This window comes from Metarhizium brunneum, chromosome 1 (assembly GCF_013426205.1).
Source record: "Metarhizium brunneum chromosome 1, complete sequence".
NCBI classification, from domain to species: Eukaryota; Fungi; Ascomycota; class Sordariomycetes; order Hypocreales; family Clavicipitaceae; genus Metarhizium; species Metarhizium brunneum.
This window is the reverse complement of record NC_089422.1, coordinates 8,783,084-8,806,871: the sequence shown is the minus strand read 5'-3', so window position 1 is coordinate 8,806,871 and position 23,788 is coordinate 8,783,084. Positions and strand designations below refer to the sequence as shown.

At 55.2% G+C, this 23,788-nt stretch overlaps 10 protein-coding genes and 1 non-coding gene across 11 annotated transcripts; 7 read left to right on the top strand and 4 right to left on the bottom strand.

Moving 5' to 3' along the window:
* Positions 1-353: 353 nt before the first annotated feature.
* On the bottom strand, positions 354-1,363 carry G6M90_00g027020 (uncharacterized protein; the record flags this gene model as incomplete). The annotated part of the gene is made up of 2 exons (XM_014692398.1): positions 354-811; positions 898-1,363. 2 exons carry the CDS (start codon positions 1,361-1,363, stop codon positions 354-356), a joined length of 924 nt encoding a protein of 307 aa, XP_014547884.1.
* Positions 1,364-2,204: 841 nt separating this feature from the next.
* On the top strand, positions 2,205-3,786 carry G6M90_00g027010 (uncharacterized protein; the record flags this gene model as incomplete). The annotated part of the gene is made up of 2 exons (XM_014692399.1): positions 2,205-2,238; positions 2,318-3,786. 2 exons carry the CDS (start codon positions 2,205-2,207, stop codon positions 3,784-3,786), a joined length of 1,503 nt encoding a protein of 500 aa, XP_014547885.1.
* An 87-nt stretch (positions 3,787-3,873) lies between these two features.
* On the bottom strand, positions 3,874-4,956 carry himG_0 (Dioxygenase himG; the record flags this gene model as incomplete). Its single annotated transcript, XM_014692400.1, has 3 exons — positions 3,874-4,105; positions 4,197-4,372; positions 4,447-4,956. 3 exons carry the CDS (start codon positions 4,954-4,956, stop codon positions 3,874-3,876), a joined length of 918 nt encoding a protein of 305 aa, XP_014547886.1.
* Positions 4,957-5,532: 576 nt separating this feature from the next.
* Positions 5,533-5,642, bottom strand: G6M90_tRNA00000026. The gene has a single exon. It is a non-coding gene; the product is annotated as a tRNA-Leu (tRNA).
* A 473-nt stretch (positions 5,643-6,115) lies between these two features.
* Positions 6,116-8,475, top strand: GAL4 (Regulatory protein GAL4; the record flags this gene model as incomplete). The annotated part of the gene is made up of 6 exons (XM_066129980.1): positions 6,116-6,151; positions 6,208-6,377; positions 6,460-6,794; positions 6,852-7,558; positions 7,613-8,091; positions 8,157-8,475. 6 exons carry the CDS (start codon positions 6,116-6,118, stop codon positions 8,473-8,475), a joined length of 2,046 nt encoding a protein of 681 aa, XP_065985673.1.
* A 439-nt stretch (positions 8,476-8,914) lies between these two features.
* On the top strand, positions 8,915-10,797 carry mfs1_3 (MFS glucose transporter mfs1; the record flags this gene model as incomplete). Its single annotated transcript, XM_014692402.1, has 4 exons — positions 8,915-8,998; positions 9,062-9,347; positions 9,408-9,518; positions 9,581-10,797. The coding sequence occupies 4 exons, from the start codon at positions 8,915-8,917 to the stop codon at positions 10,795-10,797; spliced, it is 1,698 nt and encodes a 565-aa protein (XP_014547888.1).
* Positions 10,798-13,378: 2,581 nt separating this feature from the next.
* On the top strand, positions 13,379-13,762 carry G6M90_00g026970 (uncharacterized protein; the record flags this gene model as incomplete). Its single annotated transcript, XM_014692403.1, has 2 exons — positions 13,379-13,524; positions 13,573-13,762. 2 exons carry the CDS (start codon positions 13,379-13,381, stop codon positions 13,760-13,762), a joined length of 336 nt encoding a protein of 111 aa, XP_014547889.1.
* Positions 13,763-14,845: 1,083 nt separating this feature from the next.
* On the top strand, positions 14,846-15,993 carry G6M90_00g026960 (uncharacterized protein; the record flags this gene model as incomplete). The annotated part of the gene is made up of 2 exons (XM_066129979.1): positions 14,846-14,881; positions 14,929-15,993. The coding sequence occupies 2 exons, from the start codon at positions 14,846-14,848 to the stop codon at positions 15,991-15,993; spliced, it is 1,101 nt and encodes a 366-aa protein (XP_065985864.1).
* A 1,257-nt stretch (positions 15,994-17,250) lies between these two features.
* On the top strand, positions 17,251-18,352 carry G6M90_00g026950 (uncharacterized protein; the record flags this gene model as incomplete). The annotated part of the gene is made up of 3 exons (XM_014692405.1): positions 17,251-17,415; positions 17,488-17,804; positions 17,857-18,352. 3 exons carry the CDS (start codon positions 17,251-17,253, stop codon positions 18,350-18,352), a joined length of 978 nt encoding a protein of 325 aa, XP_014547891.1.
* Positions 18,353-19,085: 733 nt separating this feature from the next.
* Positions 19,086-19,646, top strand: G6M90_00g026940 (uncharacterized protein; the record flags this gene model as incomplete). The annotated part of the gene is made up of 2 exons (XM_014692406.1): positions 19,086-19,230; positions 19,309-19,646. The coding sequence occupies 2 exons, from the start codon at positions 19,086-19,088 to the stop codon at positions 19,644-19,646; spliced, it is 483 nt and encodes a 160-aa protein (XP_014547892.1).
* A 2,294-nt stretch (positions 19,647-21,940) lies between these two features.
* G6M90_00g026930 (uncharacterized protein) lies at positions 21,941-23,259 on the bottom strand (the record flags this gene model as incomplete). The annotated part of the gene is made up of 4 exons (XM_066129978.1): positions 21,941-22,180; positions 22,232-22,563; positions 22,613-22,962; positions 23,015-23,259. 4 exons carry the CDS (start codon positions 23,257-23,259, stop codon positions 21,941-21,943), a joined length of 1,167 nt encoding a protein of 388 aa, XP_065985611.1.
* Between the last annotated feature and the right edge of the window lie 529 nt (positions 23,260-23,788).

The following is a 23,788-nucleotide window of genomic DNA, read 5'->3' as shown; positions in this document are numbered from 1 at the left end:
GTCACGAGAATGCGGGGTGTATATAACCTGATATTTAGCTCTGATAATACTTTAATGAGACCATTATGAATCAATTCCATCACATGGCCGGTTGGATATAGATGCGACGTGCTACCAGACGGGGGGCTCGGCGACTGTGTCTTATTACATGCTGGCAAGATTAGGAGCTTTTTATGGTGATACAAAACTCTTTTGTTCTTTAACCCTACACTCTACCTGGCTTTGCCTATCGCTTTCAAGTCCTGTTTGAACTAACGCTGACAAGAAGAAGAAAATCAACAAAAATAAGAGTAGCAAGGCACCGAGCGGCCCCAGCCTAGGCTGCTGAATATTCTCGCTCCTCACGAGGTTGGTCATAAACCCAAGGATCTTCGGGCCTGGCTGAGTTCAGCCTGCGTCTCGGACAATCTACTAGCCATTTCGAGATTCTGCCTTTTGACTGCCGTAATCGCCTGTCGCGCCCTGAGAAGCTCGCTCTCCAGCCGATCCAGATAGTCGGACCAGCAGAGAAAGTCGCCCTCTACCAGGGGCTCCTCGGCCCTCGACTGGCCCACGGCGGCGGCGTCCCGGGGCGGAGCTCCGACGGGACGCCTTATCCGCTTCGCCTCGAGGACGTCTTGGAACAGGACGACGTTCGTGTCGACGGCCAGGCGGATGGTGTTGCAGAGCTCCGCGGCGCACAGGCAGGCGTGGTCCCACGGGCGGAGGCAGCTATCTCTGGGCAGGTAGCGGAGGGACTCGATCCTGGACACGTCTATACGGTAGAGGTCCTGCGGTGGCGGCTCTTCGGGGAATACCTTGTCGGTGAGGGCTGTTTGACGTTGTCGTCAGCCACCCCGGGTTGGTTGTCATGGGACGCAAACTCGACGTCACCCCTACAGCTTGGGGGCAACTCACCGTTGTCCTGCCATTCCCGGAGCATCAGCCAAGTGAACTTGCGGGCGTCCCATGCGTCCTGCTCGGCCGAATCCGCAATCACGTTTGCCACATGGGTGACAATCTCCTCCCGGACCTGTGCGAATTGATGCCCGAGCTCTCTGAAGCGCTCACAGAGTAGAGCTTCCAGCTGGAGCAGCCAAAAGAGAGGATTTGCAGTTCGTGCCGTAGACTGAGGGGCTACAGTATCTTCCGTAGACAAAAGAATTCCAGTCAAAGACAGAGGATCTGCAGTTTGTTCCGTAGGCGAAAGAATTGCAGCCAAAGACAGAGGATCTGCAGTTCGTGCCGTAGACTGAGGGGCTACAGTATCTTCCGTAGGCAAAAGAATTGAAGTCAAAGACAGAGGATCTGCAGTTTGTTCCGTAGACTGAGGGGCTGCAGCCTCTTCCATAGACAGAGGATCTGCCGTTTTTTTCGTAGACATTGTCTTTTTCTTTTGCTCGTCTGTTGTCTTGAAGCACGCTTGGTGTTGACGGCTTGGTGAGGAAGCGGCCCAGAGGGAGACATTTACGGTGCACCACCGCGAGCAGCAGGCAAGTACAAACGTAGGATGAACTGCCGGAGATGCAGAGAGGGCATGGTCGACAGAGATGCAGCAGGAGCGGGTTGATTGCGCACGATGGTGTGTATCATTGGGGGGGTTGGATGTGCAGGCTATTATTCACGGGCTGAGCTACATTGTTTGGTGAACCACGGCGATGCTGCTTGTTCAATATGTGTTGAGCGGGAGGAGGGAAGATGGGCAGGCGAGGAATTGATTGCGTGACAGGCGTATACGGCAACAAGCGTGGCAAATGCAACGCTTGACAAAATGGGACGTCTCATCTTTTCAAGTTGCACAGCGGACGGAGATGAAGCACATGGAGGAGGTTCTTTGGGCGACGTCAGTCGGCGGCTGCAGGTACTCCGTATTGTGTTGAAGAGTCGTGATCAAAACTTGATGTGAAGTCGGTTTTTTTTTTTGGACTCTCTTGCGCCTGTCTCACCGCAATATCAAGGCTAAACCCAGAGTCGGGTCATGCCAAGGATTCTGCCGCCACCCACCCGGACTTGATTATTCATGGCCGCGCCTGAGCGGTCGATCCATGTCGCATCTGAAAGTTGGCCGACGGCGGCTTCACAATGCGGCAACCATTGCGGAGCCCTTTAAAACCACCTGTGACGCTGCTGATTGCCAGCGCTTCTTTTTCTCTGTGACCTGGTGAGACATCGCCTGAGCCCGGGTGTACACATCGATCGGTGCACATGTCTGTCTCACCGCCCTAATGGTGTCGAGGGACCCCAATGCCGCGCCTGAAAGTAAGTCTTTCAACCTCTTGTTCATTTGTCTTTGCGTGTCGATTTCGAGGCCAGCATGCTCACTGGGACCACCAATCAGAGGGCTGCGGTACCTGCACCAAACGTCGCATCCGATGCGATTTGGCACGGCCAGTTTGCCAGAAATGCGTGAAGCGTGGACTCGAGTGTCCCGGCTACGGCCAGCGGCTGCGTTGGGCAGGCGGCGTTGCTGTGCGAGGCAAGTTGAAGGGCAAGATGATTCCGCTGCCCCAGACCGGCGGCTCGACGAATACACGGCAGCCGACGACGCGCCATGTGTCTGCGACGGCGTCAAAGGACGAGGCTGGCGATGTTGACGAGGCTCAGCGCCATGTCGGCTCGTCGCCCGTGTGCGTGCCCGTGCTGCTGGATCTTACCCTGCGCAGCTCGTTGCCCAAATTCATCGACTACTTCGACAAGAATCTGGCTGGGCTGATGGTGTGGTTTGACTCGGAGGAAAACGACTACCGACGACGTGTGCTGCCCCTGGCCACGAACACGCCGGCCGTGCTATACGCTGTTGCTGCCATCGCCGCCCATCACGGTGCGACGTCCTTTTCCCTGGGCATGCCTCGCTTTCCCGAGGCTGCCAGGGACGCTTGTCTCGGCTTGATTACTCGCCACGTTCAGAACATGACGGGGCGGCTGGCCGACGGTTCTGAGCTGAATACTGGCACCGACATTGCCGAGGCCGAGTGGATTTTGGCCTCCATTATGATGATTTCGTGCTACGAAATGACCAATTCGCAGATTGCCGCGGCCGAAGGACACAGACGCGCCGCGAGGACTCTGGTCAACGTCTTTACTACCAAGGAAGCGAGCAACAGAGGCCTCTTCCGCTTTCTGCGCACCCAACTCGCCATCTACGATGTGCTGGCATCTACCACGTCCTTCAACCTCCAAGACATCCAAGAGACCGTGCTCCCCCTGCCTGGCACCGAGCGTGGTCTCTTCTCACAATACCTCTCTCTGCTACACTTTGTCACGCTTCTGTCTCGTCGCGCCGCCTTCGGTCTGGAGGCCAATGCCTTGACGCCGGGCAACTTTCCCGACGCCACGCGCATTCGGTGCCAGTTCGAACAGGCGCGAGGCACAACGCTTCTCGCCGCAGCGAAGCTAAGAATCGAACCAGCCATTCTCCGGCGCGACTTTGTACGGCTCGTCGACATTTATCACCATACGGCTGTTTTGTATTCTTACCGCTGCTTGGGATACGCACACGACGGCAACATGGACTGGAGGGCATCGGTGGAAAAGCTATTCGAGCAGCTCGGCACCTTGGAGGATCCCGCGCTATGCGCCCAGAATCTACCCTGGCCTGCCTTCATTGCCGGCGCCGAATGCCACGACGATGTTGTGAAGCAGCGAGCCGTCACCAATTTGCTGACGGGGATTATCAAGACGACGGGCTTTAAGAACCACGCCGACATTCTCAACTTTTTGGGCGTGTTTTGGGGCGGCGCAAATCCAGACTGGCGACCGCTGGCTCAGCAATTCCAAGAAAACGGATACCAGGTCCTTCCTGTGTGAATTGCACAAAACACTGCATGGCAGGATACAATTTTTTTTTTATTTCTTCTATCAACGGGGGAAACGCCCATCGATTACCGACACGCTTTACTTCCTCACCGTCTCCTCATCTTCCACGCCGAAAATAACCCTCATCGGATCCTGATATTTGTACAATCCAAGCGCCGGCGGGGCAATGCCGTATCCCAGCAGTCGCAAAACCTGGGGCGAGAGACCTCTCTTCTTTGCCAACTCGGGCGGCACTTCGAGGTAGGAGTTTTCTTCCTGGCGGAGGGTGCCCTTGCACAGAAACATGCCGATGGTTTCGCGCGCATCATCCCTGTTTCAAAGACACAATGAGTCAGCTACCACAGAATCCATGGCGGATGACCTTGCCGAAGGAAGGGTCTCAGAACAAGAAAAAAGCTTACTTGGTCACATTTGCCCCACCGGCATGATACACATTTCCCACGAAAACTGTGGCATCACCTACCTCAAGCTCCGCAGGGATGGCTTCTTCGTTGAGGGGCATCCTGTCCGGCCCCCACAAGTGACTCTTGGGGATGACGATGGTCGCCCCGTTTTCCTTGGTTGTCTTTGTCAAGGCCTGCAACGCAACAACGGTCAGGTCTGGCCACACAGAGCAAACTGATTACCCGAGGTTTTGATGTTTTCGCTTACAGTCACGCAGCCCAGCATGACGGGCATGTCGCAGTTCCGAGTGTGGTAGTCGGAGTCGTCTCGATGCAGGGCCTGCTGCGTACCGCCAGGCTGGACGCGGAACCCGACGATGCTGGCAATCTGCGGCTTGGCCGAGACGGTCTTCTTTCCCTGGCCCTCCCAGTAGGTGTACCTGCTCGTCAGCATGCCGCTGGCGACGGTCTGGAACAACGGATTCACAAGCAGCTCTGCCGTGGCATCCGAGTACGCCAAGATGCCGTGAGCTCGCTTCGTGGTTGTCGGGAAGAAACCGGACTCGTCGACGCGGTCCGAGTCGAACTGGGGCTTGAGGTCCTTTCTGATGCGTTCGCAGAGCTCTTGCGGCACGAGGCCCCTGACTATGACGGCGCCATCGCGCTCGATAATGGACTGGAGAAGGGCGCCCGTCGTGGACGGGTCGTTGGCGTAGACGGATGCAAGGGTTTTGCCCGCCTCGGTTGGGAAGGGGCCGTTGTGCTCGTCGCAGGACATTGTGTGTGTGTGTGTCTAGCGTCTGGGATGGGAATGACTGGTCGTATCAGATGAACAAATTTACGTTTCTGTGCAACAATAGATTTATTCTGTGTGTCTAGACTGGCCGTCGCCGCATCTTTTATATTCACCTGGTTATGGATCTATTCCAGAACTGACTGACATGCCGTCTCTCATTGCCGTTCCCCTCTCCGCCAAAGCTTTGAGAGGACGAGAAAAGGGCAGTTTATACAAGTTACCATACCGCCTTGGGTAAAACCCCAGAGAAAAGCCCATGAGCATGAAAGACCGAATTTCTATCCGAGGCGACGGGCGGTAATATCTCCATCGTCGTTCTACTACCCTGTATTCTGCAAACCTGCAAATACTCTGTGTAAGTACCCAACAAGGAAATTGGTGGGGAGCCGTGGGGAATTTTCTCACATCAACAACCACTTCCAGGCTAGTGCATCGTTGTCGTCCACCAGCAGCTTCCAACTCCCCGTACCCACCAACCGCAAAAAATGGCAAGTGGCTCGATGGGATGCATTCTTGAGATGGTTAACGAGGCCGTCGATCCACAAGCAAAGCATCCAAGGCACTTTGGCCGAGTGGTCTAAGGCGCCGTGTTCAGGTTGAGTCGATTCGTTCGACTGGGCTTATTCGCGGTCTAGTAATAGGCGAGGGTTCGAATCCCTCAGGTGTCATGAACTTTAATTTTTGCTTATTCAACTTGTTATCACTCTGTTAATTTTTTTTATCGGGGCCGGGAGCTTCTCAGAGAAGTGGTTGGTTGATTTACCGTCAGGACGAATCTCTTGCGTTCCTTTTTGTGACGAGGCTCAGGGTCGTGGGACGAGTCGGCAAGTGGTTTGTATGTGCCTATCCAGCCATGGCGTTCATCTCGGCATTTGAAATAAATACACCTACGCAGATATACGGGAGCATGGCCGTTCATTCACGCAATGCCTGGAATGCGTCTGCTCGGAAATACACTATAAACTCATGCGCTGCTGCTTTGCTTGTTTTTTCGCTGCGCAATTTGTCCCACGTGATGGTTTTTCGTCAAGCCGCCCCGCCGCATCCTGATGTGGCCATCTCACAACCTCGCCGCGAATCCCGTTGAGGCCCAGCTCATCAAATGCGTGAGGCGCTGCGGAACTCATGAATTGTCTTCTAGATGGAATCGAGCTCCGCTTCTGGCAGCAACCTTGCTGTGAGTTTGACCCAGACGCCCGCATGTCTCTCGCAAACGGCTGACCCCCTCCACAGTGCGACGTCTGTCGGATCAAGAAGTTGAAGGTGCGTATAAGACTCTGCTGCCTCTGCCTACATTGGGAGAGTAATGGAGTAGCTGAGGCATCTCAAAGTGTTCCAAAGATCGCCCGGCGTGCACGGCTTGCGTGCAAAACCGCAGACAATGCCATTACAGTGGAAAAGTGGTACGGTCGCCACTCACCAGACAGTAGGTCTCACAGACACAACTCCCGAAGCCATGGTGTTTTTTTTTTGACAATCTCCTAGGTATCTTACTTCCGTGGAAAGACGGCTCAACTATTTGGAGAAGCTGGTGGCACAGAAACTACCCGATTTGGATGTTGATGAAGCACTCGCTGCTATTGCCACCAGCTCTCCGGCTACGCCACCGGTGCAGGTTAAGACGCTCGCGTTCCCGTCGGATCACCGCCAGCACAGCACTACGGGACTCGTTTCAAGTAGCAAGGAGCAGCCTGCGCAGGAGTCGATATCGGAGGCTGTCCCTGAGCAAGCGGATGGATTTGACTGGCAAGAAGAGGCGAATGACCTGGTTGATGGCATGGCGGCGTTGGCCGTAGAGCCCACTGGCACCGGGTATTTAGGTGGGTGATTTTGCGTTAAAAAAACAAATGCCCTCGGAAGCTCACATGTCTGCGTAGGATCTACTGCCGGAGTGTACTTCCTCCGGGCTTTACTGTCTTGGATTGCTGGTAGACGAGCCGTATCGGACCCTTTCCAGCCTGCAACATCTTCGCCCCAACACTTCAAGCCGTCACCAACGTCGTCATCGCATATTCAACAATCGCTCGACTCTGGCCACATGGCGAACCAGCTTCTTGATGCCTACTTCTCCGTGTACCATGTCTCATACCCCTTTATCCACGAAGCCACTTTCATGGCCCAGTATCACCAACTTATCTCCCGGCCGAACCGGCAATCTTGGCAAATGCTACTCCATACCGTTCTGGCCCTGGGAGCGTGGTGTCTCGACAATGAAGAAAGTGAAGTTGATGACTATCTGTACCACCGCGCTCTTTCGTTCCGTGAGGATGAGTCCTTGTTCGAAAGCGCAAACCTGACCCTGGTCCAGGCCTTGCTGTTGTTGTCCAACTTGAGCCAAAAGCGGAACAAGCCGAATACAGGAGGAAACTTTCTCGGCTTGGCGACTCGAATGGCCCTGAGTCTAGGGCTGCATCGTGAGTTGCCAGACTGGAACATTAGCCTTCTCCAGAGAGAAATGAGGCGCCGCGTTTGGTGGGGGCTATTTCTCTTTGACAGTGGCGCATCAACAACCTTTGGCAGGCCGATTCTTCTCCCCGAAGGCGAAGCCATGGACGTGAAACATGTTCTCAACATTCATGATGAGGTGGGTAATGGAGAACTCGTTGACGAGGTTATGCTGGAAGCTGACAAGTCGTAGCAATTAACTCCCCGGACCGTGGACCTGCCAGAGGAGTCCAACCAACCAACCAGGTATTCTGGCATGAAGTCCCAAAGCGACTTCCACCTTTATTCGAATCACATTTCCAACAGGCTCCTTGCGACTTCTGGAATATCCCCGGAGGAGGCCTTGCGGCTGAACCACTCTCTTGAGACGTGGTGCGAGACTCTGCCTGCATATTTCAAGATGACGCAGGACCCTGTCAGCTTGGAGCCGTCTTACCTATTCGCCAGGTCTCGGTTGTGGTGGCGCATATGGAATTTGAGAATCATTCTGTTCAGACAGATTGTTTTGAGCCGCGCCATGAAAAGGAAGCGAGACAATCTTGTGACGACGTCAACCGACCCCGATAATAGGTGCAGGGACTTGGCTGTCCAGGCAGCCAACTCGACAATCGTGTCAATAAGTCAGTTTCTCACGCAGACACCAATGACTCGATTAATCAACTGGTATGCCACGTGAGTATCAGCCTCTCAGGAAATCACGAAAAAAAAAGTGCCTTGTGCGCTAATCTAGTGGGCAGATACTTTTTGTTTCACGCGTCATTGATCAGCGCTCTTGCGATTCTGGGAGATTTGGAATCTCCCGAGACCGCGGCATGGCAAGCAGACGTCGACACGGCGAACCACACCTTTCGGACCATGTTGACGAGCAACCCCCTTGCTTCTCGGTGTGCCGACATCCTAGGCCTGATTGTGCCGCCGCAGCCAGAACAGACGGCAAGCCCCGTCATTAGCGACGAATTTTTGTACCGGGACGAGCTCGACTTTTCTTCCTGGCCAATGGACCCTGCGGATGTTTTCAATTCGTTGGGATGGACTGATTTTGGCCAGGGCGTGTAGCGCAGCACGTCCCCAACCATCTTTGCTACTTCGCCTACTATTGCCCTTGCGTCTGTCGGATCGCAAACGCCCGACACTGCACTCGCTGATATTTAGAATACTGCATGTGTGCGTTGAAGATGCGTGGGGGTTCAAGTAAACCTTCTCCACCGGGCCGTTGGAGATCATCTAGGGCACAAATCCCCCGATGACGATTTGCTGCTTCTTCGGGCCGGAGTAGAGTTGTCCGAACTTCCCCGCAAAGTTCGTCCCCCGCGCATTCTAGCGGCATTACCCCGTCCGGAGCAGTGACGTTCAGGCTCTTCTTGGCCGACTACTGGAGTGACACATTTGAATATATAGTTCCCTGCGTGGTATTATCTCTCTCTTTTTTCATCTCTTGTGGGATATACCCCAGAACACGTGGCGCAGTTCATGGTGACTACTGCTTGTGCCTATAATGTCTCGGCTCGTTGACACAAGCACCTCGGCGGGTGTCTGGCGCCAACTGCGCGACAATCCATACATTTTTGGTTTGTCTGCTGTAAGTGCTTCTTTTTTTTTCCTTGAGATACTTTTGCGATTCCTTGACTGATAAATGACTTAGTTCGCCTCGTTGGGAGGGTTCCTCTTCGGCTATGACCAAGGTGTAGTTTCTGGGGTTCTGAAAATGGAATCTTTTGGCGCAGAATTCCCGCGAGTATATCTTGATAGTGGATTCAAGGGCTGGTTCGTGTCCACGCTTTTGCTTGCCGCGTGGCTGGGGTCATTGGTCAACGGTCCGATTGCAGACCGGTTTGGCCGCAAGGGATCAATGCTGGCGGCCGTGGTTGTCTTTGTCTTGGGGTCGGGTCTCCAAGCCGGTGCCCGATCCATTGGCGTTTTGTTTGCAGGTGAGAATGATTGGTTCGTCGTCATGTGGATGATGTGACACTGACCACTTTTTTGGACAGGTCGTGCAATTGCAGGATTTTCAGTAGGCATGCTGACCATGATTGTGCCCATGTACATGTCGGAGGTTTCAACCCCAGGCATTCGAGGCACCTTGGTTGTCCTCCAGCAGTGTAAGTCCAACGACGGTATTCTCGAGAACCTTGGTTGCGAAATGCTGATGGAGCGTCTACAGTGAGCATCACGCTTGGTATTCTTGTCAGTTACTGGCTGGAATACGGCACGCAGTACATTGGCGGGACACGATGTGCGCCTGATATCCCTTACACGGGCGGCACCGAGTCGAACCGCGCATTTGACCCCAGACACGACGTCGGCCCAGACGGGTGTACCGGCCAAAGCGAAGCAGCATGGAGAGTTCCGTTTGCGCTGCAAATCGTGCCTGCTTTCATCCTGGGCGTGGGCATGATCTTCTTCCCGGAATCGCCTCGGTTCTACCTCATGCGTAAGAGCGAAGAGAGGGCTCTCGGTGCGCTGGGCCAGCTCCGACGCGTCCACCCGGATTCGGATACCCTACGTGAGGAATATCTGGCAATCAAGGCAGAGGTTCTTTTTGATGAATCTGTGGCACGGGACAAATTCCCCGGCCAGCACGGTGTTTCTCTCTACCTATCACAATACGCATCCCTTGTTTCCACATGGCCAAACCTGAAGCGACTGCTCGTAGGCTCTGGGACCATGTTCCTTCAACAATTCATGGGCTGCAACGCGTTGATTTACTACGCGCCCACCATATTCGGGCAATTAGGACTGTCGGGGAACACGACCTCGCTGCTGGCAACGGGCGTCTACGGCATCGTCAACACATTGTCCACTTTGCCGGCCGTGTTCCTTATCGACAAGGTGGGTAGGCGACCTCTACTCATGTGCGGAGCCTTTGGAACATTTGTGTCTCTCGTCATTGTCGGCGCAGTCGTCGGCGCGTACGGCCCCGATCTCCAGTCGCACAAAGCAGCGGCCTGGACGGGCATCGCATTCATCTACATCTACGACATTAACTTTTCGTATTCCTTTGCGCCCATCGGCTGGGTCCTGCCGTCTGAGATTTTCAACCTCGGCAGCCGGTCCAAGGCCATGGCGATTACAACGAGCGCCACGTGGATGTGCAACTTTATCATCGGCCTCGTGACGCCGGACATGCTGGACAAGATCACGTGGGGGACATACATCTTCTTTGCGTGCTTCTGCCTCATAGCCCTGGCGTTCACGTACTTTGTCATCCCGGAAACAAAGGGAAAGAGTCTCGAAGATATGGATATCGCATTTGGAGACACGGCCGCCCACGAAGAAAAGATGAGGCTGTTTGGTATCGCGGCTACCCTGGGTCTGACGGCATCCGTGCCAGAGGAGAAGATTGAAGCCGCAAGGGGAGAGATGGAAGAGTATGCGTAGGAGATAACGTGCTTGATAGGCAGTTTTTCTTTTTCTATTCTCTTTTCCCTGATATAACTCGCAACGTAAAGACGGCTTTAGGTTCCCAAGTGGGGATGGTTGAAGCGCCGGAAAGAGGCCCAGCCGTGACGTCGTCGCCGGCCAGTCCCCGTCCTACGTCCCGCATAGCCACGACTTGCCAAATCAGGTTGTTTTGGTGGCGAGCGAATGATATGAGACGGCGACTCTACGTCAGTTCTCATAATCGGTCGGCCGCGGCTACCGCGGGTGGCCGAGATCGGGGTGGCAGCAGGGCTGAGTATCTCTGCGGGCAGAATGTGGCTGTGGGAGGTCGAACTCGGACTGGAGCATGTTTTGATTCCGCCCGGACAGGAACTGTGTCGTGTGATGATGGCATTCGGGGCAATGACTGAGTGAGGAACAGGAGGGTTCGACGAGGCCAGAGTGTATCGTGGTGGCGGGGAGGCTTAACCCTGGGCGTCACCGGAAACGGCATCGAGCATACGGACTAGAGCCGAGGGGACTAACTTTGACACGCGTCGAATGAATACGGTTTGACAGCGAGCCTAAAATCGTCTACTGACTGTCGTGAACCGGGCAAGGTGCATACGTTCAACCGCGTGGCTGGCAATGGCAGCGCGTGGAATAGTTCAGGGCGCGGGCTCTAGATATTCGCCGCCAATCATTTACTCAACTGGGCTATTTCAGCACAATGCATGCTCTGCAGCGGAAACGCCGTCGCGGTCTTATCCGTGTCTGCGTGCAATGCTGTACCCCGTACGCAAGCCCGCCACAGACACGGGACGTCGAATAGACAGCCATGTCTATATATGCGCGCCTGATGCTTTACTCGCACCGGGGGATGGCATTCTTTGTCAAGATTTGGCCCTGCCGGAACCTCAGGTTGACGCCATGCCGACGTCTTGCCGGCACGGGACGGGAGCTGGTCCCAATTACATGTAGCTGACAAAAGAAAATGGGAGAAGTCGGGCAGAGTAGAATGCCCATTTGCATGGGATGTACTCGGTATGCCACATCGCATGCATGCCCCTCCTCTTTTGAATTCAAGGACGTGGTGCCAAGTACCGCTGAAGCTCAATCTACGTCTCGAGTGCTCGGCATATTCCGGCGGATACTATGCGTGCGGGGGTTGAAGCTCCCGTGGTGTGCCTTTTGTTTCTTTTTTGTTATACTAGCCCCTTTCTATCAAACGGCTCAATTCATTCCAGTTGACCAGACAGTATACTAGACAAGAGCAGGCGTGTAATTTGTAAGCGGCAGTTCAACACCGCATCCTCGGTACCTTCAACAGAACGCTGTGCCAAAGAAGTGATGTCACCTGGACTTACACCGAGCCCCCGGTGCCTAGGCGCTCGTCAGAGGCTTTTGCAAAACTCAAAAAAACATTGAACAAAGGATCAGAGACAAAGTTGGACCCCTGATGTTCGCCTCGGCACCAGGAGCACCCCACACGTAAACAGGGAATGAGACACATCACGCATCGCCAAGACGCCGAAACCACATGTCGCGGCCTCGTCTATCGCGGAATCGACTCATCACGCCAAGACCGGCGGTACGTCAGCTCGTAGCGCGCCCCCATGACGCATCTCGAGCCCAGGCCCCCCATGTTCATCTGGTGCAAGTGCCGAACAAGGACCCAAGGCAGCGAACGACACGAACGGGCAGAGGAGCCGTCGGGGCGTAGATAAGCTAGATGGGGCAACAAAAAGTTCCCGCCGTGGCCTGCGCATGCTGTCCCGAGCAGAGCAGAGCCACGATGGCTGGCGCCAAAAGCGGCGAGGGACCCAGAACGAACAAATGCCACATTGTATTACGTACCAGCGATGTGACGGCACCGGGCAGAAACAACTTAACAAGCCTGCCGTCTGCTCAGACAGGACCGTACGGGCCCCGCGCAGCGAGGCGTAGTCGCCAGATTCGGGCAAACCTTATGTTTAGAGTGGCCGGATGGCACGGTCAGCACTCCGTACAGCATGGAGCATCGGCAGGCCGGGATGACGGGGGGAGGGTCGCACGAGACCTGCATCAATGGACTGTATCATGGAAGTACATGCCATCGACAGAGGCGCGAGGTGTCACAACCCGCTCCGACGGCCTCCAACATCGGCCAGAGCGACGGAGCAACGACGCGACGACGCTCCGGTCTTGGTGAGGACCAGGACTGAATATTGAACGACCAAGAGGGAGGAATAGGCAACACAGCGTCTAGCTGCACTGCCAGCCTTGGCCGAGAGTCGAGGCTTTGCCGTGGGAGAAAAGCGGGCGAGCAAGTCTGGTGCCACGCACAAGTTGAAACCCTTTCCTCGGTGGTCTACGCCACCTAGGTATTGGCCAGATTGGGATAGCTCCCACGATTGATGGGGACTGCGCCCCCCGGAGTCCGGGAGCCATCCGAACCACGGGCTGGGGTATATAAGACGCGACCAGGCAGCCGGGTGTCAACCCTCCCTCGTATAAGTCACCCATCACCTCACCACGTCCAACCTCGTCCATCTGTAAACACGGCCGTTATTCACTACACAAGCCAGCAAGCAGCTCATATTTCACCCGCACACGCACAATGACCTCCAAGCTCATGGGCAAGCTCAAGGAGACGCTGGGCAACGACGCCCGGCCGGCGATCCCGCTCGCCCGCCCCGAGGCCGCGTCCGGCTCGGCGCCGCGCGAGATCCAGTCCTCGCCGCGCGTGCAGTTCAAGGGCTCAAGGTACGTGAGATGGCCGGAGACGAGGACCCGCGCTGACTCGGCTGCCAGCTCGACATCGACGTCGCCATCGACGGGCGCCAGCCCCCCCGCCAAGCACGACGTCCTCGACGCCGCGCACTCGCCGCCGTCGGTGCTGAGCCAGCACCTCGGCCCGCCGACCATTGAGCACAAGTATCCCCGGGATAGTAAGTGGCGGAGGCACTCGATCAGTGCGCAGGAGCAGCACTATTTGCGATAGGGGGATTGCGCGGGGATGCGGGGGATGGGGGCTGTGAGAGCCATCAATGTATTATATGACTGTGTTTTGACGACGCTAGCTACCTCGGATGAATGACGAAACTCACGAACCTTTGTTTTTGTACCGTGGCGAAATACCTGGTGTGACTGTGTGGCATGTGACGTGACCTGGCCTGTCGTGTATACTTTTTGCCACCGTAGCGGACCAGTCATGGTTCGTGGAATCGTGGGTGGGAGTCGAGTCCAGACTGTGCTTGCGGTGGCGCTCTTGGTGGCACGCTGGTCAATGCTGTCTGGGTTGCGTTGGGCGTTGGGCACTGCTGGTGGTGATGCGGTGAATGTAGGCGCGAGTAGTGGAAAGGGTTAATTGTATTGATGTCTGGTGTCTTTTTAAGCATTTGTCTGCCGATGCCTTCGGCTGGCTCCGGTTACGTCTGGTGCCATTTAACCGCCGGTTAAATACCAACAATGAAGCTTATCTGGAATATCTCCGGTGGCAGTAGACGGGAAAAAATAGAGGAAGAAAAAAGTACTACTCCAGCGCAGATGAACTGATCCATGATGGACACATCTCAAATACCTAGTAGCCATTATTATAGCCAAGTATACGGAGTACATGCACGGCGATTGACTTGAGGCTGCCCGCATGACCCCGGCCGCGCCTCCGAATTCCCCGACGGAATCCACCACAGCTTCATGTCAACGGCGGGCGTTTCCAGTGGACGCGACACCTCATTGGGCCGGATAAGATGGCTAAAGGGACCAGCTCTGGAGCTCCCCTGCCCCAGATTTGCGGGGAGGCGCCCACGTCGGGGCATCATCGCATCGTGGCCCGAGGCGGCTATTTATTCAGAAACTTGCCCTGACGTTTTTTTTTTTTAAATTGCATTTCACTCTTGTCGATTTCTGCTCTTACTTCTGGCTGTAGTGTGTGCGACCGCCGTGTCGATTCGCCATTCTTGCTCGACGCTCCTCACCGTCCTTCTTTTTACCCCGCCACCTCGGATTCAAGCGCCCTCACTTTTTCTGCTGCAACACCAGACCCCCAAGCAAGCCGGCCTTCGGAGCGCCAACGCCCGTCAACATGGCCACGCAAGCACTGAACCGAGATGAAATCAGCGTACGACGCCTCCCCCCCGTCATGCAGCCCAACTGACACCGTAGCAGAACCTCTCCTTCATCCTCGACAAGCCATACCAAGTCTCGTACGCGGAGCGGCCCAAGCCGACCCTCTCCTCACCCCACGATGTCATCGTCGCCGTCAACTACACGGGCATCTGCGGCTCCGACGTGCACTACTGGAGCCACGGCGCCATCGGCCACTTTGTCGTCAAGGACCCCATGGTGCTGGGCCACGAGTCGGCCGGCACCGTCGTCGAGGCCGGCAGCCAAGTGACGCACCTCGCGCCCGGGGACCGCGTCGCCATCGAGCCGGGCTCCGCGTGCCGGCGGTGCCCGGACTGCCGCGCCGGCAGGTACAACCTCTGCGACGCCATGGTCTTCGCCGCCACGCCGCCGCACCACGGCACGCTGACGGGCCTGTGGGCGTCGCCCGCCGACATGTGCTACAAGCTGCCGGCCGCGGTGTCCCTGCGGGAGGGCGCCCTCGTCGAGCCGCTCGCCGTCGCCGTCCACATGGTCCGGCAGGCCGCCGTCCAGCCGGGCCAGGCCGTCGTCGTCATGGGCGCCGGGCCCGTCGGCCTGCTGTGCGCCGCTGTCGCCCGGGCCTACGGCGCCTCCAAGGTCGTCAGCGTCGACATCGTCCCGTCCAAGCTCGACTTTGCGCGCCGCTTCGCCTCGACGCACACCTTCCTCTCGCGGGGGGGCGCGCCCGAGGATAACGCCCGGGATATCCGGGAGCTGGCGGGCATTCCGCGGGGCGCTGACGCCGTCATCGATGCCAGCGGCGCTGAGCCTTCTATCCAGACGGGCCTGCATGCCGTCCGCGTCGGCGGCACCTATGTCCAGGGCGGCATGGGCAAGCCCGACGTCAACTTCCCCATTATGGCTATGTGTCTGAAGGAGGTTACGGCGCGGGGGTCCTTCCGCTACGGCCCTGGCGACTACGAGCTGGCTGTTGAGCTTGTTGCCAGCGGCAAGGTCGACGTCAAGCAGCTCGTCAGCGAGGTCGTGCCGTTTGATCGGGCGGAAGAGGCGTTTAAGAAGGTCAAGGAGGGCGAGGTCATCAAGATCCTGATTGCCGGCCCCAATGAGAAGATTGACGAGGTTTAGAAGCGGACGAGACGTGAGCAGAGCAGGGGTAGCTTGGGGCTGATGGCGCCCTGCATCTCAGCCCACTGCCGAGTCAGCCCAACACCCGCGGTTCGCCTTACCGGCTCGGGATGCTGGACAATAGGGGAAAAGGGACGGGGTCTAGAATGTTTTGGCATACTCTGTACAGAGTACTACCGGAGACAGATGCGGCGTACAGAGTAAGCGGTGACGGCGAGAAAGCAAGCGGCAGCTCGCACACACCAGTTGACCCTAATTGCATGCGGACCCAGCATTGAGCTCAGCTTCGTGAGGAGTCAGTCAGGAGTCAGGACCAGGGTCGCGAGACTCATCTGCCAGCACATGCATGTGCACTCTGCTCCGTTTCGGCAGCAGAGCTGGAGACAGGGTCCCCGTCAGCACTAGAGTCAGGCACTGCGGAAAGAGATCCGCCATTATCAGCGTCCATTTCCTTGCAATCATTGTTGTTTCCTACTCCAAGTGTTGGCCGAAACTGAAGTGACAGGATCCCGTAAGGACCTCGGCCTCGCAGCCCAATTCGCGCCGAGATTCCAGCAAGGTTAAAAAAAACATCACCCAGCGCCATGTTGTATATATGTATCCGTCAGGCAAAAAGACCCGACGCCATTCCGTGGTCCGCTTCCGCGTGGCGCGATAAACTCGCCCCGTTGGCTGCACTGTGTGTCGATGGCGTGTTGCGCCAAAACGCGCCTCGCCTCGACTTGTGCGGAAAAAGCCCCCCTGCCCAAGCAGAGAACGGCGCCTCGTAAAAAAATGACATTGAGCACATAAATAGCCAAATAACGCCTGCTTCGGCACGAGCCAGCCCGGCGCACGGCGTCCACTCACATCCCTTTGCGCGCGGTGCGGCTGAGGCAAACTAGTGATAGGGGCTTGCTTCCTGGCATCCTTTTTGCAGTCATGCAGCCATGTCGGGGCTGACCAATATTGAAATTTCTCCCGACATTGGGCGTCCTTCCTGAGGGGGCAGATTCTCTCAGGCGCCAGCAACAAGCGGTATGCTGTTGAGGCTCAAAAACAAAACAGGGGTGGATTCTAGGATCATCTTGACAATGGGAGATTGGGGCACGCAGCAACGAGGGCATATAAGTCGCGGACAGGGACGCCACTCGGGCTGACGAGAGTCTGCGTATGCTGGATATTTTTCTCCTCCCGATTCTGGGATTCAAGTCTGGGAGGCACCGTCTTGCCGAATCGTACTTGACTCTTGTCGCACTGCTCACGGTCTCGCTCGCCATGGAGCAAGTCCACCCACAGCCGGCGAGCCACGTGCTCGAGACGCCGATATGGATGATGATTGTCCGGGGCCTCCAGTTCCTCATTTCGCTCATCATCCTCGGCCTGGCGGGCGCCTTGATGCACGACCTGTACCTGGACGAGTTTGGGCTGTCTGTCGCTACTGTAAGTCGTCCCCCCCTGAGTCCTCACACAGTTGGGAAAAGCGAAGCGCAACCTGACCGCTATCCCTTGCAGGCCATCCTCACCTGGTGTATTCTCTTCTACGCCGTGTTTACGGAAAAGATCCCCCCGTGGCGGACGGCGTACCACGTCCTGGCCGTGATGGTGCTCGACGGCTTCCTCGTCGTCATGTGGCTGGCTACGTTTGCCGCCGTGGCCGCCCGCCGCGCCACCTTCAAATTCAACGTCCAGGTCGGCGGGTGCATCGACGACGGCAGCATCATCGGCAGCAAGACCTGCTTCACGAGGCGCCAGCTGGAGCGGAGGGACATTCTGTTCAAGAGCGGCGGGGAGATGATGAGCTCCATTGCCGGGCTGGGCGCCCTCCTGTGGTGAGTTGTGTCGCCTGTTTGCCCCGGACGTCACGGGATACTGACTTCCAAGGCTCATGTTCATCGCCACGTTTGTGTGGACCATTGTCATGTTCCTCCGCGGCCGCAAGGAAGGCCGCTTCCCCATCGCCCCCGGCGGCGGCGGCGGCTCCAACAACTACCAGATGGAGCCCAAGGCTGAGCAGGGAGCTTCCGTGACGCAGCCGCAGCAGCAGCAGCAATACACACCGTACCAGCAGCCCATTCAGCCGCAGCAGACGGGCCAACACGAGCAGTCTCCTCTGGGCCAGAACCCGACGCCGGCGCCGTACCAGCCTGCCCAGAGCCCGTACCAGCAGCAGCCGCCGTACCAGCCTCCCCAGGACGCGCAGCAGTATGCTCAGTACGGCCAGACGTATCCGTCGTACCAGCAGCATGTCCAGCAGGGGAGCGAGCTGTCGGCCACGCCGCTGCCCCAGCAGCCGTACTCTCCGTCTCCGGTGACGAGCTCGCCGCCTCCTCAGCAGGAGCAGCAGTATTACCACCAACCGCAACAGCATCCGCAGTAGTTGGTTAGATAATTCAGGTTTATAGAGGTTACCATGGCATTTGTGTCTTTTTACTTAATATGGTTCATGTTTGGAGGGCGTGATTTGGACGAGTTGCGGCAGCAGTCCAGTAGCGCCGTTTCTGACCAAGAGGCCTGGTTAGTTGGATGGCTATTGGATTGGATTCTTCGCGTCTTGCTTTATATACCATGTTTCTATAATGAATGATCACAGTTATCCCCCGCAATATTTCACATTGCAATATGTAACGAATCACGATACGTAGCATCTCCTAACGGCACCACACTTGAGCACCGTGGAAATAAATTTTCCATCTCCATTATTACATCTTTCCAAAAAACCGCTACGTCTTTTGTCCGCGAGTTAAAATAAGCTTTCACAACGTTCTTTGTCGACAGCCAGCCTCGAATCGGTGTAAGTCGGCAATCATAATAGGAAGGCGGTGGCGTGGATTCTGCCAGCCTCTAGTGGAGCCGGCTCGTTAAAGTATTGCCTGATGCATCAAGCTTCTCCAACACTGCGCGATTGCACCACCCAGCAGACCATCGCCCGACCGTCGACTGTCTGCGCTCTGGCAGGCTCCCATTGCCAATCACCGGACCTCCATTCTCACCCAGGACCTGGGCTCAGCCGACTTTCCTCACTGCGGGGACGAGGGTTGCGCCCTGCGTCAGAGAGCCACCATCGAAAACTCGCCCCGGCTTCCTCTAGACATTGCAGCGAAATGACGACCATGGCCACCGACAAGCCCGACGTCCCGGACCAACGCGCCGGCGTGCCCTCGAGAAACCCCCTGCCGCTATCGGCCTCGCAAGAGTCGCAAGTACGAGACATTTACTACGCCCGGGTTCGCAGCCAGTGTGCCGAAGAGATCAAAGGTGCGTGCATTAGTCCTTCTCACCGGTGGAGGGGGTTCGCTGAAAGACAACAACTAAACGTCTGGTTGACATTTTTAGCCTTTGCCGCGTGCGCCCTCGGCCGCACCCTCACCGTGTCCTTTGCCTGCCGGGCCGAACACCGCGTCATGAACAACTGCATGAAGCTGCACGCGACGCCCGAGGAGCACGACGCCGCGCGCGAGGAGTGGTTCGCCATGCGGATGGAGCGGCACCGGCAGCGCGAGCGCAAGGCCAAGATGGCCGTGGCCCAGGAGGAGTTCCTCCGCGAGTGGTGGGGGCTCCCGGAGGAGGTGAGGGCGTCGAGGCAGCGCGAGCTGGAGAAGCTGGGACAGGCGGAGAGGGTGGGTGGGATGACGGCCAAGGACAGGCCGCACGGCCCTGACGGCGGCAGATGACAAGGCGATTTTCCTTTTGGTCCAGTCCGAACGAAGGTAATGGCAGGCCGTGGATGAAAGACGCGATGAGTAGAGCGGGGCGGTTGCAACATTCGGGGCACACTTGCATGGTTTCTGGCGTTGTTGTTTCTTTCTAGTTTTGAGCTTTGGATGTGGCATCGCTGGACCGCGTTTTCGGCCGACTCTTTTGATGCCGGGGTTGGGCAATGTATACTAGACAAAGACAAGGTCAAAATTTTGTACGATAAGATGGATGAGGCGGGGTCACGACAGTCTGGCGGCAGGACTGGGTTGCGGAAGCTGTCGCGTGTCAAAATAGAAATCACTACTTGAGCAAACTTCGGGATAGGCTGTTCTCCTCCGGCATGATAGTTGAAGGCCCCTTTTCGCCGAAGCTGTATGCATGAGGTGCGGACGGTATCGCATCGTCACGTTCCTCTTGTTGGAATGGAAGTCCTTCCATTACGCTTTGTCGAGGATGCGTTTCACGTTGCTCGGTAGTACTCGAGACATCTTATCCCGTTGAGTACAAAGGTGCCGCTCTTGTAACTGTCCCACCTTTTATGCAATACCTAACAGGTACTTTTTAGTTAACCAACGGCTATAATAAGTGTGATATAGCTTTATATAAACTTAAAAAACTTGTATTTATATTATTAATCTAATACACAGTGAAAATTTATGCCATTTGATTCAAGATTTTTAATTGGTGTATATATATCCTTACTCTCTATAAGAACAGCACCTTAGCGCACTTAAAGGGATGGCAGATAAAGACAGGGCGAATAGGCTATCGACTCCAAATAGGGCAAGTGGCCCAGCATCGCTGGCGTCGTGCCACAAAAGTGCCGGTCGGCACGGCCCGGCAGCCGCATTACAGTGTCATCAGATGGCTGCAATTTGAGCCATCACCCGGTTTCAAAATGGCGGCTCCACATTCGCTGTAGACAGAAGAAATTCCGGCCGCCTCTGCCCGAGACGTTTGAAATCCGATCCGGTCCTTGCAACACGATAGACTCTGTTTGTGCCCTGATCGGGCTGTGAAGAGCGTGCTTCGGCTCATTAGGTCGCACGGGATGAACATTCGCACTAAAACAATCCTAAAAATAACTGGCCATGAATGAAATCAAGTTACAGATTCTTGTGAGATTAGAGAGTATGAAAAAAAGAAAGAAGAGCCAGAGGAAGATAAGCAAGGGCAGCTCGAAATATAAGGCCATCTGTGCTTCGTAAACCAGACGCATTTGGTGGGGTTTTATTTGCTACCCCTATTCGCCTGGCCTGCCATACCACGAGCATAAGATGAGCGCCCGACTAGCTGCATCAGCGCGGATAGGAAAGACCACCAAGGCGCAGGCATGCTCTCCATCTTCTTTGTCTCGACGGCAAGGGCCACACCGTATGATCACATATGTAAGCCGTTTGAGGGGTCGTGCACCAAGGCATCAACTAACACGACACGATGGATTAGACGGCGTGAATAGCATTTGGGAAAAGGTACGCCCCTCCGATAGAAAGACGAAGAAAAAGCCAGATATGCAGGCGCAAATTTAAACTGAAACGGAGCGTCTCCTAACGCAGGATCGTTGCGCCAAAGGACACTGTGGTGTTGCTGCTACACATCTAGTACAGTCCCACAATGTTTGCCGAGCAAACGAGGCCTCGAGACGGCTTGGCGGGGGTATTGTTGAGGTAGGTTCTCGACTCGTTTTGTCAGCTTGGCCGGTATTTCATTATTGATTTGACTTGTCATTCGTATAGAACCGAAAGGGTCACGAGACCGACTGTATTTGGGCGGGCAATCATGGAGGGATCAATGGCGATGCCTAGAAAAGAATTATTCAGGAGTTAAATGACGCTATATATTCCAGTGTCAGCTTGATATTGCTGTTTTGAAATATTACTTGGATGTCCTTGTAGATTGCGCTGGAATGACGTTTTAGTTTCTTGGCAGCACAGTACATCGCTGCATTCATATATTGTTTCTCTTCCTTGTCAGGCTGTGCTTCGCTGTACGTTTAGCCGCAGTTCTGAGAAGTCAATGTGTGTTATATATTGCCATGGTTTGCTGCTTTATGCGGTATGGCTCACGGGAGTTGAGCGCGTCTGCATACTTTATACTGGTGCGTAAGATGCCATGTGTACAGCATATTAATATTTTCTTGTGTCTGTGATTAGATTGAGATTGTTCAGAACCATGTTCCCCTAGTTATAATAGCTGACAAGTGCATCACAATGTGCAAATAAGGTCAAGAAAGAGATGATCTAAATTCCGCATCGGAAGACTCAGCGAGTCAAAACGACTCGATTCTAGCCACGGCATCTTGAACAGAAAGACGGCGGTTAGGGTCGCCGTGCATAAGCTGTTGAATTATGGGCTGGAAATGGCGCTGATGTCTGCGTGATGGCAACTCCTCATTAAAAATTTCGTCCACCCCATTCTCCAGTACAGCCATACGGTCTACCCAGTGTGACATGAGATTTGAGGGACGCCTGTCCAGAAAGTCGCATCCATTGGTCAAGATGAAATAGATCTAGTGAATGTCAGGCAATATGCGACGGCGTTGTATGTCGAGTGTACATACTAATTGCCCCATGTACCAACTGTCCACCTTGAAGGGCTGGTCTGTCGTTTCGCTCGTCTCAAACTCGATAGCTTTTTCCGCGCCATATGAGAAGCTGTCTGCCTTGTACACGGCACCTTCTCTGTGCCGGAAAGAGTATCCGAAATCCAAGACTCTGCATGTCCCGTCGCCGAAGCCCAAGTCCACTGGCTTGATGACGGATTTGGGGAGGCAGCCAGGTGTTGGAGCTCCATCCTCACGTTCCAACCAGTGTTCTACATGTGGCTCTTCAAGGAGGGCCTCCATGTCTGCAACTGGAGGCGGTGGTAGTGCAACATTCCCTGGATGGATATCTGTGTTTGGTTAGAATCTTCCTTCAAGAACCCCTCTCTGTAGAATTACCTGCATGCACGATACCCAGGCTGTGTAGTTCGGCCACCCCTCGAACAATGTCCTTGATGCATTGCACTCGCCTTTCAACGCTTAGAGGGAGTAGTGAGGTGCTGCGGGCCGATGAAGTATCTATCACTTGAAGATCTGTCCCCATCGGCGGGTAGGCGATGGCGTCAAAGCTGACTTTCCTGTATGAGGGGTGCAATTTTGCCAGGTGGTGCTTTATGACAAAGCTGTCTTTGATGATGCATAGGTGGGGACTTTGGGGGCATCGCGAACGTAGAAATCGGTTGATGGCTAATTCGCGTTTGACTTGCTGAGATTCGCTCCGCCCCATGAACTTGACGGTCAACAACTCGCTGGCGCCGGTCGTTAGCCTTCTCTGCAGCCCAAGGGGACAGATACACACACTTATTGTTGGTATTTCTGGCCAGCCAACACCAATCGCCCAGCCTCTTCAATAGCCTGTATCCGTTCACATGCTGTCCATAGTACACCACGGGCTGTTGAGAATCCGCCCATCGCTCAAGAAGGTAGTTGTCCCTCCAGCATTGGGTACCATCTGTTATCTGCTTGTATTGGCGATATAGATACCTCTTCACAATGACAGGCTTGTTGCCCACATAAACGCCTTTGAGGGTTATGCTGGAAGTCATTGCTCGCTAGTCGGAAGTAAGATGTGACGAGGGGAAGAGATGAAGGGTTAATAGATTGGCTGGGAGCCGTACACGCCTTCGATGATCCTATCAATATGACCAAGGCGGTCAGGCACGGCAGCCGACCAACGTCTTTGGAGCGTGCACGACAAGACAACGGCAGGTTTTCGCTATTCGCTTCCCTGGTTCTCACACTATGCCGACATGCGCATGTCCTCATCTCCGAATTGACGGCTCCGGAGACCTTCAACAACCGGCGTACGTATCCTGCCCTCGGTCACATCGTCATCTATCCACAGCGGCAGCCGGTGTACCCTCGCCAACGTACGTCGCATGCGATACGCTTTGGAGTACTGATGTAGCCAGTTGTGAATTAAGGGATGTAGATTCACTAATAACGCTCTACCTTCTATCTGCGTAGCTAAAGTGTGCTCTTAGAATTGTTCGGTCTCGCCACAATTAGTACTAGGTAGCTTGCTTAGGATGTATTCATACACGTACATAGGTACCAGACGTTTTTTGCCTTTTC